Source organism: Nicotiana sylvestris, chromosome 8, assembly GCF_000393655.2.
Source record: "Nicotiana sylvestris chromosome 8, ASM39365v2, whole genome shotgun sequence".
Taxonomy (NCBI): domain Eukaryota; kingdom Viridiplantae; phylum Streptophyta; class Magnoliopsida; order Solanales; family Solanaceae; genus Nicotiana; species Nicotiana sylvestris.
The window spans coordinates 210,372,461-210,391,765 of NC_091064.1; the positions used below are offsets into that span (position 1 = coordinate 210,372,461).

A 19,305-nucleotide genomic window follows, 5' to 3' on the forward strand; every position below is an offset into this window, starting at 1 on the left:
TAAATTAAATATTTAAGCTAAAAATGTGAAAATTCTCGGGGAGGGTCAAAAATCAGGTGTCTACAAATGTTAATCGTTTATACTTTTAGTACACGTCTTTACCTTTACATTCTAGTTTGATTGGTAGTTTTCTTTTGTTAAGTGTAAGAATCTATTTCATGTTAAAAATAATATATTTTTAATTGAGTCCTTAAATTATTCATCACTATTTGATTCAATTATCATCAATATATCTTGGTAAATAATAGATTTCTCAAAAGGCAATTGATTTGATAGTGTTACGTTGAAAATGTGGTCGCCAAAATATGTGTTTGGTAGTGTATATCTTATATTTAAGAAAAAACTGACAAATAACCGAAAAAACCGAAAAACTAACATAAACTGAATCAAGAAAAAACCGACTTAATTGGTTTGGTTTGGTTCTAATATTTGAAAAATCGACTTACTTGGTTTGGTTTCTTTTTAGGAAAAAACCGATCCAAACCCAACCATGAACCCCCTGCCCTATAATAATTACTAAATATTTTCAGCAATGACTAACCCACTGGCCTCTGTCTGCTTCATCCTTTCTGAAATGAAGAAACACCAAAAACGCCTCATTCTCTGCCTGCAATTGATTTCCTAACATTCAATAAATTCCTGCAATTGATTTCTTAAATGCTAACCACTCCAAAATGCCTTATATCAGATAAGTTCATCATTGATAAAGATCATATCAATTATCAAGTTAGAGGCAGTTAGCATTGAAGTGTTCACGTTCGTTCTAACTAATAATTGACCAATCATAATAAACATCAACGAAACATGAAACAGAACTAATTAATCTCAAATCAAAAAAAGAAAGGATTTACCTGGGGAATTTTGGAGAAAGAAGACGAAGAGAGATAGAATTTCATCTAGCAAATGGAAGAAGGAAGAGGAAAAGAGCAAGGTTGCAACAAAAAAAAAAATTGGGCCTTTGCCGTTGAATAATGAAACGGAAGATGATGAGGCATAATTAAGATGATTATTAAAAGTAGGGGTGTTCATAAAATCCAAAAACCCGAACCAAACCGAAAACCAAACCAAACCGACCAAAAAAATCGATACTTTTTGGTTTGGTTTAGTTTGGTTTTGGTTTTAAAATTTAAAAACCGATCAAATTTGGTTTGGTTTTGGTTTTAATTAAAAAAATCCGAACCAAACCGAATATAGGAGTAGCTATTTTAAATTTATTATTACACCTATATATATGTATACTTTTATACAAAGTTTTAAAAAATTTATAGTAAATATTAATCGTTTGCTCTTTTAGTACAATTCTTACCTTTACATTCTAGTTTAATTGGTAGTTTTCTTTTGTTAAGTATAAGAATCTATTTCATGTTAAAAATAATATATTTTTAATTGAGTCCTTAAATTATTCATCACTATTTGATTCAATTATCATCAATATATCTTGGTAAATAATATATTTCTCAAAGTGCAATTGATTTGATAGTGTTACGTTGAAAATGTGGTCGCCAAAATATGTGTTTGATAGTGTATGTCTTATATTTAAGAAAAAACCGACAAATAACCGAAAAACCAACATAAACCGAATCCAGAAAAAATTGACTTACTTGGTTTGATTCTAATATTTGGAAAACCGACTTAGTTGGTTTGGTTTTTTTTATAGAGAAAAACCGATCCAAACCGAACCATGAACACCCCTAATTAAAAGTGTCTTTTCGGTTAAGATAACTTTTAAAAATGACTTTTCAATTTTTAAATAGATTACTTAATAAAGAAAAACGGCAGAAATTTAAAAAAATAAATAAATAGTAATCCTAGTTTCTAAGTCATCTTTTGTCCCTCTTTTATATAGATATATAGATTTATATAAGATGGTGTTTGGCTAAGCTTATAAGCTGGTCAAACTGGCTTATAAACACTTTTTGGCTTATTTACGCGTTTGGTAAAGTTAAAAGTGCTTATAAGCCAAAAATAAGTCAAAAGTCATAAGTTGGTCTCCCCCAACTTATCAAATTTCAGCTTATAAGCGCTTTAGGTTTGACCAAAATATTTACTATTCTATCCCTAAAATAATTCTTTTTAAACAAAACTCTTCGTATACCCAATTCTTCGGCTGCTTATTATTAATTTTAGCACTTTTATCTAAACTAATTGCTTATTTTTTAAATCATGGTTTTTGGTACCTAATGCTTGGTGGAAAAACAAAATGTCTTTTTCCGGGCTCTAAATAACAAAATAGGACATCACATTATACACTCAAACAAAATCTGTTATCGGAATTGGGAAGATGTCTTTTTCCGGCTCGCCGGAAACGACCAATCAACGGCTACTTCTTCTCCATCGCCTTCCGAGGTTCAAAACCATGTTCTTGTCCAAGCTCCGAACCAGTTACAGAATTCTCGACCCGTTCGACGAATCCGACCCATCATTTCTCCACCTCTCCAGCTCGGTTCGGCTCATGCTCTGTGTGGGTCCCAGTCCGGTAACTTCCGAAACCTTGAATACTTACCCTTCCTTAGAGTGCATCGTGGGTACTAGCGCCGGCTTTGACCACTTTGACCTCGCCGAGTGTCGCCGCCGTAACATCCGCGTCACCACCGCTGGAGATTCATTCTCCGATGACGCCGCTGACTACGCCGTCGGCCTCTTGATTGATGTCCTACGTGGCATCTCTGCTGCTGACCGGTTTGTTCGTGCCGGTTCTTGGCCTGTCATAGGAGAGTTGAGTCCTCTCGGTTATAAGGTCAGTATTGTCTTTCTACATACTGGAACAACTTCATGATTCATGATCAGGTCCTGTTTCTCTTTATTTTTAATTAAAAAATTAGATTCTCTGTTTCTCCAATGAGTTTTAATGTTTTATACTCCATTGATTTGATTATTGTCAAGATTGTACTTTTTCCAAAGTATCAACTTAGTTGAAAAGTGTGTTGTACTTTAAGTCATTGGGCTTTAAAGTAGAAGAAGTGTGAATTGGAAATGTAGGGAAATAAAATGGAGGGAAAATGAAAAATTTGAAGAAGTAGAACTTTTGTCTTGCACTTTGTCTTGCACTTTGTCCCTCATTGGTGAGGGACAACCACATTTGTGTGCTTATATATAGAATCACTTCTTAAAGCTCTTAAAAGGAGTTAAAAGAGAATGAACCCTCGCGCCGCCGTCGTCGCTCGGCTCGGTTTTGGATTTGGATTTGTCAAATGATCGATGAGATTATTTTTTGGACAAAATTTATTTAATTATTTAATAATTAATTAAATGCCAAGTCACTGTTGAAAATACGCCAGAATCTTGCTGAAGATTCAGTGAGCCTATCTGACCGCGATTCTGCCGCGGTCGCGGTGGAACCGCGACAGGTCTGACCGCGGTCGCGGTAGAACCGCGACAGGTCTGACCGCGGTCGCGGTAGAACCGCGACAGGCAGCGTATTTTTCTGAAAAGTCACCTTTTCCATACACCTCTTCTAATAATTGTCTATAAATTCTGAGGCAAGGCTCCATTTTCTACACACGAAAAACACCCCAGAACTTCTTTCTTTCTGAATACACTGCATCCTAATTCGCAGTCTCTCTCTCAAATTCGTAAGTGTGATTTTGCTCCGTTCTTTGAGTTCGTTGGTATCCTGCAGTTTGTATTGCCACTGTTGCAGGAAGGTTTATTCCGCTTTATCCTGAGAGGATTTAATCCATTACCTTGGCAACGTGTGAGGGGGTTAAAATTCCTTAAGGACACACAAGAAAATTGTGGACTCGGAATAATTCTGATTCTTTATTGTTTTTTTTTTCTAGATTTCTTTATTCTTCTAATAGTTTTGTTTTCTGATTTTTGTTTTAACACAGTAACGATTATAAAGTGTGCCATTGTCTTATGTTTCTTTTAAAAACTAAGCAGGTATCAAACTGAGTTCAATAAGATATTGTAAATTGTGAACTAAGTAAAATGAAGATATTCTCATGTATATTTTCTATATGGTTTCACTAATGTGCTACTTGAGCTGGTAATGTAGTTGTGGTTTTCTTAAACAGGTTGGTGGAAAACGAGTGGGGATTGTAGGTTTAGGGAGCATCGGTACAAGGGTTAGTAAGAGACTAGAGGCCTTTGGCTGCAGCATCGCCTACACCTCGAGAAGGATGAAGCCTAATGTTCCATTTCCTTTCCATTCTAATATTCATGATCTTGCCACTAACAGTGATGTTCTGATTCTTTGTTGTGCTTTAACGGAAGAAACACACCACATAATTGACAAGGAGGTGCTGACTGCCCTCGGGAAGGAAGGTATCGTCATAAATGTTGGACGAGGGGCGCTCGTTGATGAGAAGGAATTGGTGGAGTTTCTGAAGAGAGGTGAGATTGGAGGTGCTGGTCTTGATGTTTATGAAAATGAACCCCATGTGCCGGAGGAATTGTTCGGGTTGGATAATGTGGTGCTGTCTCCACATCTTGCTGTTTTAACTCCTGAGTCTATGGAAGCACTTGAAGAGCTATTTACTTACAACTTAGAAGCTTTCTTTTCAAATAAACCCTTGCGCGCACAAATTGAATATGAATAATGGAATATTCTGTTCAACATGTAAGTATACATTCCCTCATGTGAAATTTACTGCTGTGGTAAACTTCATTAAGTTTCTGCATCAACTTTGACGATCACTCTACTCTCCAAAGAAATATGCTGAACATGAGAAAAATGATGTATGTGTGTGTGCGTGAGAGACCGGGGGGGGTGGGGGGGTAATGGTTATTTCCATATGCAGCATCTTAGACCAAGGGGGATAATGTTTCTTCTTTTGTCGATGAAGTAAATGTAGTTTTATTGATGAAAGCATCCAGGGGATGCACAAAAACTGGTGTAGCTCCGATACAAGGGAATAATATTTCTTGAAATTTAACAGATATGTTTACTAAATAAAGACATTGCAGAGGACACAAAGTCATGGATCACTTGTGACTTCAGGACAAGCATAAAATTTTTGAAAATTTCTTCACATAAAACCATCAGAGTGACAACAAGAGAAGCTATTTAGATTCTTCAGCAGCAGCATCCTGATTATCCTTCTTGAAGACTTTGTGCTCAGCAGCGGCATCCTGTTCATCCTCCTTGAGGACTTTTTGCTGAACAACAGCATCCTGATCATCCTTCTTGAAGGGTTTGTGTTCAGCAGCAGAATCCGGGTCATCCTTCTTGGAGACTTTGTGTTCAGCAGCAGCATCCTGATCATCCTTCTTGAAGAGCTTATGGGCCATATGCTGTGCAAAGGTGCGAGGTGGGAATCGAGGTGGCTCAGCCTCAGTGATAGTCTCAGATAGGGGCTTAAGGATGATCTTCTCCTTTGGCGGCTCACAGAAAATAGCCCATGAGATTCTTACTTTCTCTTTATTCACAACCCCTCTGTGAAGAATGCTTTTGTACTTTCCATTGCTTAGGATTTCAAGGGTGTCCCCAATATGCATGATTATGGAATTAGGCACACACTTTGCCGTTACCCACTGTCCTTCATAGAAAAGTTGTAACCCAGGCACCATATTGTGGAGGATAAAAGTCAGTGCACTCACATCAGTATGAGCTTCAACGCCAAGTGCTAGTTCTGGTTGGGGACATTTGGGGTAGTAGTTAATCTTCATTTGAAGCAGTAGGTCCTCCTTGCCTCCGACTTCCTTCTCTAGTCTTCCTTCTTCTAGTCCCAGCCCAATAGAAAGCACTGCCAAAATCTTTGTTGCTAGGTTCCTAATCTGTTTGGCATATTCACTTGTTGCTGGACTGCAAGTTGGAAATGTTTAGTGGTCAGTGAAGCAGTAAAAGTCCTAGAGACCAGGGTTGAAATTTTAGCATAAACAAAAAACATTAGGTGATCTCTTCCTATCTGCCAACCCTTGGTGAACAAAGTTATCCAGCACCTAAGCTGGTGGGAGGTAGTAGGTTATCGGTGGATTAGTCGCGGTGTGCACAGGCTGACCCAGACACCACCGTTACAGGGAAAAAAAGATTGAAAAATCTGCAATTATGAAATTATAAGAAGCTTACATGTAGTCAGTAGGGATTTTAGGCCAGATGGATAAGTCGCACTTGTCCTCGGGGAAAACGCAATGGAAGAAATAATCCTCCCATTCAAGCTGACCACAAGCACTATTTGCTAACTTGCTGCCATAGCCTTGGACATTGCCAGAGGGTTGGTCATTAGCATACTTCTCCTTTTCTTCAACAGGTTGATCAAAGAAGGTCTTTCCAGCAACCTTGACACGATCAATTAGCTGATCTGATATGCCATGGTTAACAAGGTACATAACACCCCACTCCATAGCTGCTTTCTTCAACTCTTTGTGGCATTTCTCGCGAATTTCCTTGTCCTCTGAGTCGATTTCTTTCAGATCAATCGTCGGTACTTGAGGTCCTTCATCTTTCTTCTCTTCCTCAAATATGTTTCCTATTCCATTTAACTCTTCTTGTGGCCTCACATACTCTTTAGGGATAGCCTGGATTCCACTTTTAGCCAAGCTTTCAACTCTTGAAGGAGTTGGAACTACTGCACTTATCACCACCATCTCTGTATTATTCTTGCTTTTTCTTTCTTTCCCTTTTATTATAGTTTGATGCTGTAGTTGAGGTTTATATATGGATGGGAAAAAAGGGTAGGTTCTGTTGAGTTGACTGGAAAGTAAAGCTTAAAATTTCTTGTAGATATATCATGCATGTTTTGTAGAATTCAACAACCAAGCATGCACGTGACTCATATCTAACCTAGTTTTGGTTAAGGTTTTTAGTTCAGTTTTACCTCAGAGATCTCGATGCCAGGACTAGAATGGTGGTTGGGACACAATTCTATGAGTTTATCTTTAGACACAAACGACTGGTGGCTGGGAACTGCAGCTCCATATTTATTCCCTGTACTGTTTTTCATTGACATACTTGCTTTAGTTTAATTCTTTCTATCGCAGGTCCACATAATATGTTTTTAAAGTTCTTGCGCACTCCTTAGAAAAAATATTAATAGCCTTAATTGTATGTGTTTTTGTCTAAATTACCCTTGATCTCTCGTTATACCTCACTTAATTGACAATTCATTAATTGGAACAGTAACAATTACCTCTGTTGTTACTGTTCTATTGTTTCTTTTCATCTTCTTGAGCCGAAGATCAATCGGAAACAACCTCTTTACCCCCAGGGTAGAGTTAAGGTTTGCGTGCACACTACCCTCCTTATACTCCACTTGTGGGATCATATTGGGTTATTGTTATTGTTGGAACAGTAAGAATAAATTTGGGGGGAAAAGTAAAAAAAAAAAAAAAAAATTCTTCTTGTTTTCTAAGATGTTTTAAAACATTCAATTTGCCAAATGACTAATATATGGGACCACAGGGAGTATACAATAATTATCAAGTTACTTGAAAGTCCAATGCCAGAAACTTTTATAATAAAGTATGCAGGTAAGATGGTAAAAAGGGTAGTTAGGATGTAATAATTCAATAAGATCAAATTGTTTTTACACTAGAGTTTATATAGTTCAACAAAGGAATAGTTTCCAACGTGTCCAAGGCACTTTCTATGCAAGAAAGAAACATGTTGAGCCAAAAACGAGGTTCAAGGTTTCCAACAATGGGTTTGCCCGTAAACTAAAAATCTCCGGCAAATGTATAACCTATGTAAAATTCATAAATAATATGTGTATAATCAATGTATAGTTTATACATACTGGCTTGAAAAAGTAAATAGTAAATTTAATCGGTTCTTTGTGTAATAATTCCTTTTTAATTTATTTTTTTAAATATAGAAACAAAATAAAGCAGCCTCCCTCTCCCTTTAATCTGTCCATGTCACGCACTCAAAGTTTCTTTGGGTACTATGAGCCCGTTTGGATTAGCCGAATAAAAGTAACTTTTAAGCATTTAGCTTAAAAACACTTTTAAAAATGGCCTAAACTTGAACTAGCACTTAGCATCGAAGCTCATAGTGATGTGAGTGCACTGAACTTACTTTCATTCTCCAGAATATAATATAATTCTGCAAAACTCACCACAAAAACTTATAATAAAGAAGGCCAGTAGCTCTTTCTTGTTGTACAAAATATATATTCCAATAATTGCAAACTCACCATCATCTCTGTATGAATATTAAATTCTCTCTTGCCTTTAGATCTTTCTCCCAATTTATTATACTTTGGTGTTTTATATAGTTGAGGTTTATATTATGGGGGGAAAAAATTAAATAAGTAGGTTGTCTTGAGTTGACTGGAAAGTAAAGTTTAATTAAAATCTCTTGTAGACATCACGTATATTATGTTCTGTAGAATTCAACAACCAAGCATGCACGTTGACTCATAGCTCTAACCTGGTTTTGGTTAAAGGTTTCTAATAATTGTTAATAAATGGAGTATTAGATGTGGCTGTATATAATGCGGGAAAATTATCAAATATGTTAAGAAAGCCTTATAAATGGTTTATACATTTTGGTTAATGCTGATACATTACTATTAATTACTTTATCATTAGTAGTTATCTTGTCTCAGAGCCGATTGTACATGGTTACATTTTAAGGGGTCGTTTGGTATGTGTAATAAGGAATAATAATCCTGAGGTTAGATGCGAGATTAACTTATCTTGTGTTTGGTTGAATTTTTTAATCTGAGATTAACAATCTCGAGATTAATTAATCCCGCATTGGGTACTATTCTATGTCAACGTTAAGGAGTAAACAAATGAAGATCAATGCTATTTACAAAAATTTGAAGAAAAAAATATTGAGAAGCCAATGGTTGCAATTCTAACCTACGCTATTTAACTGTAATATTCACAACTCAAATAAGAGCGTAACACCTTCTCATCTTTTTCCTTTCCCCTTATTCACATGCTCATATTTTTATTTTATTTTGAATGTTCCCTTCAGTACAATTTTCACTATCCTATCTTAGTAGGAAATTGAAAAAATTCACTGTGCTAATTTACTAGGAACTACTATTTCTAATATTATAAAAAAAATTATGAATTACAAAATTGTATGTGTTCTGATTTCTCAATATATAAATTTCATTTAAAACTTTAGAAACAAATTTGAGCATTGTACTCATCATTCTTCGAAACAGATTTTCTTTTTTTTTAAATATTCATTTTAAAGTTTAATTTGAAAAGGACTGAAAATTGTGGTTACTGTTTAGGACGATGTTGTGAGAACTGAGAACCAAAATCAAACATTAGGGGGACCAAACGCACGAGAATTCAAATGGCAAACAATCCCATGTGACAAACACGTGAGCAGAACAAGCCTCCACGTGTCAAGCAAACGTAGGTTCCTAGATTCTGGTGTTGAACCACAGGAAGCTGACATGGCAGATTTTGTAACATCAATAACTAATGTAAGTGAGAAGAAGATTTAGTTGAAGGGTAAATAAAGACACAAAACAATTAATTTCCCTCCACACATTAACCTTATCTTGAATTGCTCTCATTTGTTGCCACTCTTTCTCCTCTACCATAACCATCACATTCCAAGATTTTCCCACAATGCTCACAGTTTTGCTCCTTTTACTCCCTTTTCTTCACATTTGCCACCACCATTTTGGCCGTCACAAATTTAAATGGCGACCAAACTTGGGTTCAGTATGACAAGTTCTCGGCTTTTTCATGCCCCTTTTAAAAGACCAATTTTTTCTGCTTCACTACCTGCTGCTTCATCTTCTTCTTCTTCTTCTTCGCCAAGGCTGCCATTGATCCCTTTTGGTGCCAGCAGAAAGTTATCTATTCGAAAAAGGTTGTTGGTTCTCTCCCCTAAGGCCACTACTGATCAGCCAGGTTAGGCTTTAAGTTTTCATCTTGTGTTCTATTTAATTATTATGGTTACTGGAAAATCTTACTGGGGATCAAATTCCTTAGTTTATTTTAGGGATATTGGCCAAAAATACCATCTTGGCTATACCAAATATCTTAATTCTATCCACCAATATTGAGGGGCGGAGCTAGAAGCCCGGCTACGGGCTCATGCAGAACACAGTAGCTTTTATTCAAATGGTGGATTTGTGAAAAAAGTTTCATTAAATATGTATGAATATTAAATTACTATCCAGTTATTAGCACTTGAAATCGTCGTTCTAAAATCCAGAACCCATAAAGCTGAAATTTTGGCTCCGCCCTCTATCCACCATCAGGGGCAGAGCTAGAAGCCCGATTATGGATTCGGCAGAACCCAGTAGCTTTTGTTCAAATAATGTATTTGTGTTAAAATTTTCATTAAATATGTACAAGTATTAAATGTAGAACCTAGTTATTAGCACTTGAAATCGTCGTTCTAAAATCCAGAGGCCATAAAGTTGAAATTTTGACTCCGCCTCTATCCACCATTATTGTAAATGTAGACTCTCTTCAAGAATTAGTTCTATTTACTTGCTATCAGAAAAAGAGCATTTCAATAGACTACTTCTAACAGGTCTTGTGAGAGTGAAGAAGTTCAATATTTCTAGCTTAATGCCACATTTCAAGATTCAAATTTTGTTTCAGCGAGATGGACTATTGGCCTAAATGAAAAGGTCTGATTTTCATTCATAGAGCCGTAAAGGCGTGTAGATTGTGAAACACTGTGTAAGTAACACCAGCCAGGTTTGAAGCGGATGCCTGATCTCCAGTAGCTAGATTAATGAGATAGCTAAGACAGAAATTATGTATGCTAATAAGAATTATGTCACCAGATAAGTATATATGATCGCCCGTGTGAGCTTGCTCACATTGCTGGTCCCAAACTAGCCAATTTATGATGAATTCTCATAATACAAAATAGTGAAAAATAGGCTTTACTTCAAATTCTGTTTCAGTATAAGGTAGTGATGGCCTAAAAGAAAAATTCAGGTTCTCTCTTTCAGAAAGCTGTAAAACCACAGTTGAGAGACCCAGGATTGTAGATTGTGAAACACTATATAAGTTAATTAACAGATTAATGTGATGGTTATGACAGACAGTATATATGCTAATAAGACTAAAATGAGTTACCAATCTCAATAACTATAATGTATTAAGATATTTCAGCTGATATGAAGCGATCCAGTAGGCCAAATGTGATGACAGTTTTAAGTGGAGTAACTCTGATCAATTACCCTCCAGCCAGGCTTTTTAATAGCAAGATTATGTCGACTGAGAGAATATAAGGGGAGCTTCCAAAAGTAAATACCATCCAGTCTTGCAGTAACCTTTTTCGGTGATCGATTTATAGTGAAGCAAGGTAGCTGCAAAGAAAAGTGTTTCGCTGTCGACCTAATTATCTAACAGGAGTAAAAGAAATTGACAATTGTGCCTAAAACCCTAGTATGCGCCGCTTTCCTAATAAAAAGATAGGAAGTAGCCCTTCTCCGGAAGTTACAGCGTCATATTCCCGAGTTCCTTCAACATGGTTCTCTCAAGCGCCCCAGTATACTCTACTTTTCACCGCAAAGTGTTCCCGGACAGCATGCATACATCTATAAGTAACTTAATGCAACATGGAAAATTTCATTGAGAGGAATCAACAAAGAAAAGAAAAATGGGTCAACAACATCAACATGTGTATTTGAGAGATTGTCCTCGGGCAGAGGAGTGTTCACATGAGTTCGTTGAGGTGTTTACGCAGATGTTGATTCTATTTACTATTATCTAAAAATAATCGAGATATTAATTACTGGACAAAACCAAGAAATAAACCCTCACGTGTTAAATTATAGAAGATTCCCTTTAAGATCAAACAATTCCATCGAATTGAGTTCAAGAAAGATTTGCTAATTATCCTCCCATAGTAGCTTTTCTATATTCATGGCCTTATAAAAATGAAAGTCCTCATTGCGCCTTCAACTATAGATGCAATCATGCAATGAAGCCTTCAACCACCTTCAAGTTTACTTGGGTTCAGTATATATATCTCTTTAAATACAAGTAAAACACAAAACAGTGGTGAGACAAAGAAAGAGTTATTGACTTGTTTGAAAAAAAAAGGAGTAATAAAGAGGAGGTCCATGTCCATAATTAACGAAGGGTGAATCATGGAAACTGCAATAATATTTGTAGAGGTTTCTGTTTCTTTTTTGTTTTAACTTTTGCATCTTATCCAAATTCTTTATTTGAGTGGTGTCCAATACCATTTTACGTTCATAATAACCTCATTTTTGGCTTTCAGGTCAGGTCCAAGAGGATGAGGACAGTAAAATATTGCAGTATTGTAGCATTGACGGAAAGGGGAAGAAATCTATGGGGGAAATGGAACAAGAGTTTCTTCAAGCACTACAAGTAATGAAGTCCAGCTATTCTATTCCATTCCCTTGATATTTTTTCTTTTCTTGAGATTGAGGCTTATGTATCTGCATTGCTAGTTCTCACACCCCCATCTAACAAAACCTAATGGCTTTGTCTTGGCTTTATACTAGTCATTCTATTATGAAGGAAAGGCCATCATGTCAAATGAAGAATTTGATAACCTCAAGGAAGAATTAATGTGGGAAGGGAGCAGCGTTGTCATGCTAAGTATAGAACAATTTCATTTTGAATTTTCAAAATTTTCACAATATGGTGTTTGTATGACATCATTATGTGCCCTTAAGTAGCTTAAGCGATACCAATTCCTCTCTATGTAGGTGCTGATGAACAGAGATTTTTGGAAGCTTCTATGGCTTATGTATCTGGGAATCCGATTATGACAGACCAAGAGTTTGACAAGCTGAAGTTGAAACTTAAGGTGCTTTCCCATTGGTCAATCATGTTCTTATATATTAGTGTTTGGTATATAAAACACCAGAAGAGTATAATTTTCCTACTGAATTTTATTATTAAATTTACCTTTACTCATCAAAAGAAAAAGAAATAACAACGAGTAAGAGCAAAGTAATTGTTATTTTGAACATTGTTGCCTGTTGGTTAAATAAAGAGACTGATTACTTGGTGTAAGCTCAGATTCTGGAATATAAAAAATTATCCGGTACTTTTTTTTCTTATCGGCTAATTTTATGTGTGACTGGCAACTTATATGGGGTTATTCGATTATCACAATAAAAGCTATTCTTCTATTTATTGTCCCTGTGGAATGGTCATACCAGAAATACATTGCTACTTATTCTTGTTCTCTTATTCATTTTCTTTGTTAAAATATCTTATTCTTATGCCTTTTTCTAAATTCTCTGTATTTTTATCTCTTAATTTCTAGATGGATGGCAGTGATATTGTGGTTGAGGGTCCACGGTGCAGTCTCCGTAGTAGAAAGGTTTGTCCTTCATTTTTTCCATCTGCACTATGAGGACGTGCTACATTTTTGCCATTATGTATACTCATATTATGCCTTTGATCAAATTTACTGCAGGTTTATAGTGACCTTTATGTAGATTATCTGAGGATGTTCTTGCTAAATGTCCCCGCAGCTGTTGTTGCGCTTGGATTGTGAGTAGCATTTCTTTCTCTCTCAGTACAACTTCACAATTGCTTCACAAAAAATGTTTACTTTTGAGCTTTTAGGAAGTAAGAAAAGGAGAAAACTTGTGTTAGAAAGTGTGAAGGTTGTTCTTTCTCGCATCTGTGTTTATAATGTGACATTTATTCCTTGGGAACGGGACCGTAGTTTGAGATAGTAAAAGAAGAAGAAACGCAGACAACCAACTTCAAAAATAAGGACAACTAGCTCTCTCTTAAAGTTTTTTCCGCCTGACCCTAATGTTTCCATCAATTTTATAAGTTCATTCTTAAACTTTCTTGCTTGTATCTTGATGATCTTCACACTTCGTGTCAAAAAAGGGAAGACAAAAAGATAGCACCATATTTATTTGTGTTCTTAGTTCATAAAGCAACACTCCCAATTTTCTTTAATATATTTTATTTGGCTGCTGTATTACAGGTTCTTCTTCCTCGACGATATCACTGGATTTGAGATCACCTATCTTTTGGAGGTAAATATATATCATTCCCTTGCCTGGTTCTTCTCTTTTTCTCTCTAGTAAAAGTGATTAAGTGCAGAATATTCTGCATTAGCCTGATCAAAAACTTGTGAACGTTCATTAGCTTTAGCAAAGTGATACGAAGTTGGAATATCTCAAAGCATGAGACAATACTAACATGGGAGGCGATTCTAGATGGATTTGAAATAGCATAGCAGAATGTCTCTGAATGTATTGATCGAGGCAATATATGGTAAATTAGGAGTTCAAACTAGTTTCTCAAAAGGATTTGAAGTACCAGTGGTGTTGGTAATTACGCCTAATCTTTGTGAGAGGAGTTAATAATTACTATTACTCTTGTGCAAAGTCTGCATATGTGGTCCTATATTTGTATTCATGCACATATTGGAAATAAGAATTCAACTGGTTCCTTGAAAATTAGTTCTAAATCTGTCTATGATTGTCTCTGCTTGTCCTAATGATTCTTCGCCATTCCTGGGAAAAACTAACTCTGATCCTTTTTCTTTCTCTCCAAAACTAAAGATAATCTGTGGTTCGTATATTTGCAGCTTCCGGAGCCATTCAGTTTCATTTTCACGTGGTTTGCTGCTTTGCCCTTCATATTGTGGCTATCCTTTACAATTACAAATGCTATCATTAAAGATTTTCTGATCTTGAAGGTATAAGTTCATAAGCTTTCTCTATGATGATGTAAAGGTTGTATTTATTTGAAATTAATGCGTGATAAGCTTAAATTTCAGGGCCCCTGTCCGAATTGTGGAACAGAAAACACTTCCTTCTTCGGTACCATACTATCTGTGTCTAGTGGAGGTAACACTAACAAAGTGAAATGCGCAAAGTAAGTCGAAAAGTGTCTTCTAAGGAAACTTATCATCATTCTCTACTTTATTTATATCTCCATAGTCTAACCAATGCTATAATCTTTTTCAGTTGTGGAACGGATATGGTCTATGATTCTGGCACACGTTTAATCACATTGCCGGAAGGAAGCAGTGCATGAGTCTAGGTACATATTCTCTTTTATTGTTACTTAACAACGATAAAATAAGATGATTATATTTTAACAAAAAACAAGTTATCTATATATATTTCTAGCCATGTCATTATTCAAACCAATGAGCTTATTTGCTTGTTTGCATTGAGAACTTAACAGTTCGAGACAGAGTATAAACGCAACGCCAAATCTAAAAAGCATATAGATGTAAAGAAGCTGACCCTTCATTGCTCTATTGTCCTCTGAGAGGACTGTTAATGACCAGTTTGCAAGACGGTCTGCAGATGAGAGTGGACTTTTGGTTGCCTAGTTCTTTCCTGACATCAGATTTAAGAAACTAAACTATTTACCCTCTATTGATTAGGACAAGAATAAGTTGAGTAGCAGTAAATCTTGTTTTGTCAACAAAATTGTGATTCCACTGTTCTACCTTCAAAAATAGAATCTAAAGGTTAAGAAGTAGTACTTCCACATAACATGCATACCACTTGAAAAGTTTCACCAATTCTGGACCTTTACTGGCTGTGAAGTACTGAGAGAGATTAATGAATGCGGCATCTTTATGTATAGTTCTTTTCTATACTAAATTCTCAATCTAAAAGATGTTAGTTGAATGGCGCTTGTTCCATAAGACCCAAAAGCTAGCCCATGAGGTGAGTAAAATTCAAGACCATATAAGTAGTCCAAGTTACCATGTTGAGCCGATGTGGGACTCAACTCTCCCCTGCACGCCCACGACTAGGACTGGACAAATTGGAGCATCGACAACATAAGATGGGGGGCCCAACATTGGGTAAATAGTGAGATGGGACTTGCTCAGATACCATGATAAATGGACCTTGAGCCTAACTCAACCTCAAAAGCTAGCTCAAAGGGTGAGGATTCTATCCTAGGGGCCCAACATGGGGGACCTGACTCTGATACCATGATAAATGGATCTGGGGCCTAACTCAACCTCAAAAGCTAGCTCATGAGATGAGGATTGCCTAGACTATCATGTAAGGAGTCCAAGTTACCCATCTTTAGCCGATGTGGGACTCAATACTTACTACTGTCTCCTGAAGTTCTAAAACATTCATATCGGATCTTGTTTTTTCTTTGTAGTTTTGGTGGTATGGAATGATGGTAACTGTTAAACCATCCTGGTTTCTTAAAACATTACTTGTAAAATGCAGGGCGATTCTATGTGTGAGACATCTGCAAACAGATTGCACTAACACCAACTGCATGGGAGAGAGATCATATCATGGGTATTTTGAGGGCAATTTGTAAAAATAAATACCATTTTCCTATGTTAAATGGGGGATGCTTTGCAACTTGCAGCATGTCAATATGTAGTTAAGTAATGTATATTATGCATGTATATACCACAGGCAAAGTTTAACACTCTGTAAGCACAGGTGATCTTATGAGTGTTTTGATTCAGATTATCATCTTGAATAGAGTTGAAATTGTTTTTGTCAGTCAGTGGTGAAGCCAGAAATTTCCTCAAGAGTGTTCAAACTTGAAAGAAGTGAAAAAAATACCTTTATAAAGGGTGTTTAGTATATGTTATATACCGCTAAAACCTATTACTTTACCTATATATCGACAAAGGGTTATCAATTGACCACCCCTTAACAACAAATTTAGCTTCGCCCCTGTTCTGAGTTTCCCTTTCTTGAATGCCACATAATAGCCAAAATAATTTGCAGAGTCAGTTGTGGATCCAATCATGAGTGCGCGGATTCAGAAAATTAGAGTCACACCATTTTATGTCTGCGCACGAAACCTTCAGATAAACATTTTACAATTCACTCTCTCAACTCAGAACTTCGAGTTTTTAAAGTTTAGATCCGCCATTGGCTATAATTAATTATCTTCAAAAAAAAAAAAAATGATTGATTCTGCCGTTGAATTTATCTGATTTCCATCTTCTACTTGCCACGTATCCATGCATACCAAACTCTCTCCTCGTCTTATTATTTTTTAAATTAGTTATTCCTTCTACCCTTCAAGATTTCTTGAAGTTGTTTGTCGGATGGCCAATGCAACTAATCATATCAAATTCATAGAATTTAGAATTATCTTTTTAGTTCAATGTTCGCCAACATTCTAAGAACATTTCTATTGTTAGGAAAAAAATGAATCTAACAAACAGTACGGCTAAGCACAATAGCATAAAACCTGCTCGCACGTTGCCAAAAGCAAATTAAATGTCAAACCTTGTAGTTTGGTTACGTGGTATAAAGATAAATAAATTCTATTCTATAACGAAAAAGTTGACTTTATAGCCTAACATGTTCGTGGGGGCACGAAGGCTACATTTTGTTATACCTTAAGACACAAACTATAAAAGGCCTAATTAAGTTACAAGTCAATTAAGCCATAACAAAATTTTCTGAAGTGAAACATTAGGAAACAAGCAACAATGGCATCTTTCATCTGCAGATGGATATTGAGTTTCTTCCTCATTGCGACAATGGCACTTATTAACCAAGCAATAGCCTCTGGCTACTATACCACCCCTAAGTTTAAAGCCATGCCTTGGAAGCTTGCTTATGCCACGTTCTATGGAGACGAGACTGCTTCTGAGACAATGGGTGCGTTACACTAGCCAATCAATTATCCCTCGATTCCAAACTAAATCAGACAGTCAATGAATTTTAACTTATTGTAGCAGGTAATCTATCTTATTTTTCAAGTAACTAATTCGACTCGTTATTGCAGGTGGAGCTTGTGGATATGGGAATTTGTTCAATTCTGGTTATGGAACAGCAACTGCAGCATTGAGCACAGTGTTATTTAGCAATGGATATTCATGTGGGCAATGCTTCCAAATACAATGTGTGAAGTCTAAATTTTGCTACAAAGGATTTACGACCGTTACAGCCACAAATCTCTGCCCACCCAATTGGGCCCAAGACTCCAACCATGGTGGCTGGTGCAACCCTCCACGTCAGCACTTCGACATGGCTAAACCTGCTTTCATGAAAATTGCTCAATGGAAAGCTGGCATTGTCCCCGTTATGTACCGCAGGTATGTTACGTATAAATTACACTAAAAAGTATAAACATTATTTACAGTGATAGTATATATAAGTTAAATCAAGATTTAAGAATCAATATTAAGGACGAGTGAGATTGCTCTAGTGGTTGAGCACCTCAATAATCAACCAGTAGGTTAAAGGTTCAAGTCATGTAATTTTAAGAAACTCCTTAATATTTGAACTTTGTACCTCTGTAGCTAACCTTGCATTATTTCTTGCATCTCTAATTAATATGGTGTTACTTTCTTGTGATTTGCAGGGTACCTTGCATTAAGAAAGGCGGGATTCGGTTCGCATTCCAAGGAAACGGTTACTGGTTATTGGTATACGTGATGAACGTCGCTGGAGGGGGCGACGTGGAAAGCATATGGGTGAAGGGAAGCAAAACAGGGTGGATGAAAATGAGCCATAATTGGGGAGCATCATACCAGGCATTTGCAACACTTTCAGGACAATCTCTTTCGTTCAAGCTCACTTCCTACACAAATCATGAAACTATTATAGCTTCTAATGTTGCACCTTCTAATTGGCACGTAGGCATGGCTTACCAAGCCAAAGTCAACTTCCATTAGTCATGTGATGGGTTAAATATTGGCCAATGCAGATTAGTCGGGCCAATGAGTTCTAAATAATTTCCTCTAAGCCCTCTAGTAATCTTGAGCCTCAACCAAAGGCCGCATTTCTTGGCTTTTCACTATCTGGCCCCCGGAGGAGTGGTGCTATGGTTTTCTTCCTACAAAAGTCTTGCTATAGTTTTTACCGCAGACTTTTAGTTTTATTTTAAGATTTTGTACCTAGTCTTTCACACCTGATCGAAGGATTGTACAATTCTTGCAATGCTGAAATAAAACAATAATATGATCGTTTATAGTTACTATAATTTCTCTTTCGAGTTTTGTACTATTCACTACAAAAAAAAGAAGCAAATTTGCGACCGTCAAATCGGTCGGAAATCGGTCGGAATCGGTCGATGTTTTTCCGACTGAAAAGTGTCAGTTGGAAACACGTGATCGCAATATATTTGCGACAGATCAGTCAAAAATTTGCGACGCTTTCAGTTTGCAAAAATATGGGGACATTTGAATTTAAGACATTTGCGACGGAATTAGCCGCTAAATTTGCGACTGATTTAGTCGCTGACCAGAATACAAAAATAAACACAAATTAAAAGTTTTGATTGATTTCGTCGGAAAATTAAAAAATAAAATTAATTTTTAATTAATTATTCCGATTGAAACAGTTGTAAATATTGAGTATTAATTAATTAAAAATCTAAGAAATTCTCCATTTGCGACTAATTTAGTCGCAAATCTTAAATAGATTTTGTTAGAAATTCTCAATTTGTGACTGAATCGGTCGCAAATCTGGGTAATTTCTGGTGAATTTTTGACTGATTCAGTCGCAAATCTGG

At 36.3% G+C, this 19,305-nt stretch overlaps 4 protein-coding genes across 4 annotated transcripts; 3 read left to right on the top strand and 1 right to left on the bottom strand.

Moving 5' to 3' along the window:
- Positions 1-2,196: 2,196 nt before the first annotated feature.
- Positions 2,197-4,638, top strand: LOC104225942 (glyoxylate/hydroxypyruvate reductase HPR3-like). The gene is made up of 2 exons (XM_009777816.2): positions 2,197-2,737; positions 4,017-4,638. The coding sequence occupies exons 1-2, from the start codon at positions 2,282-2,284 to the stop codon at positions 4,539-4,541; spliced, it is 981 nt and encodes a 326-aa protein (XP_009776118.1). The 5' UTR covers positions 2,197-2,281; the 3' UTR covers positions 4,542-4,638.
- A 128-nt stretch (positions 4,639-4,766) lies between these two features.
- On the bottom strand, positions 4,767-6,639 carry LOC104225943 (leucoanthocyanidin dioxygenase). Its single transcript, XM_009777817.2, has 2 exons — positions 6,011-6,639; positions 4,767-5,746 (listed from the first exon to the last, which is right to left on the bottom strand). Exons 1-2 carry the CDS (start codon positions 6,526-6,528, stop codon positions 5,005-5,007), a joined length of 1,260 nt encoding a protein of 419 aa, XP_009776119.1. The 5' UTR covers positions 6,529-6,639; the 3' UTR covers positions 4,767-5,004.
- Positions 6,640-9,357: 2,718 nt separating this feature from the next.
- LOC104225944 (PGR5-like protein 1A, chloroplastic) lies at positions 9,358-16,328 on the top strand. The gene is made up of 11 exons (XM_009777819.2): positions 9,358-9,768; positions 12,110-12,219; positions 12,357-12,453; positions 12,564-12,664; positions 13,130-13,186; positions 13,283-13,359; positions 13,811-13,862; positions 14,420-14,530; positions 14,612-14,709; positions 14,802-14,877; positions 16,041-16,328. Exons 1-10 carry the CDS (start codon positions 9,555-9,557, stop codon positions 14,869-14,871), a joined length of 987 nt encoding a protein of 328 aa, XP_009776121.1. The 5' UTR covers positions 9,358-9,554; the 3' UTR covers positions 14,872-14,877; positions 16,041-16,328.
- An 801-nt stretch (positions 16,329-17,129) lies between these two features.
- Positions 17,130-18,768, top strand: LOC104225945 (expansin-A18-like). The gene is made up of 3 exons (XM_009777820.2): positions 17,130-17,447; positions 17,575-17,884; positions 18,154-18,768. The coding sequence occupies exons 1-3, from the start codon at positions 17,276-17,278 to the stop codon at positions 18,464-18,466; spliced, it is 795 nt and encodes a 264-aa protein (XP_009776122.1). The 5' UTR covers positions 17,130-17,275; the 3' UTR covers positions 18,467-18,768.
- Positions 18,769-19,305: the final 537 nt, after the last annotated feature.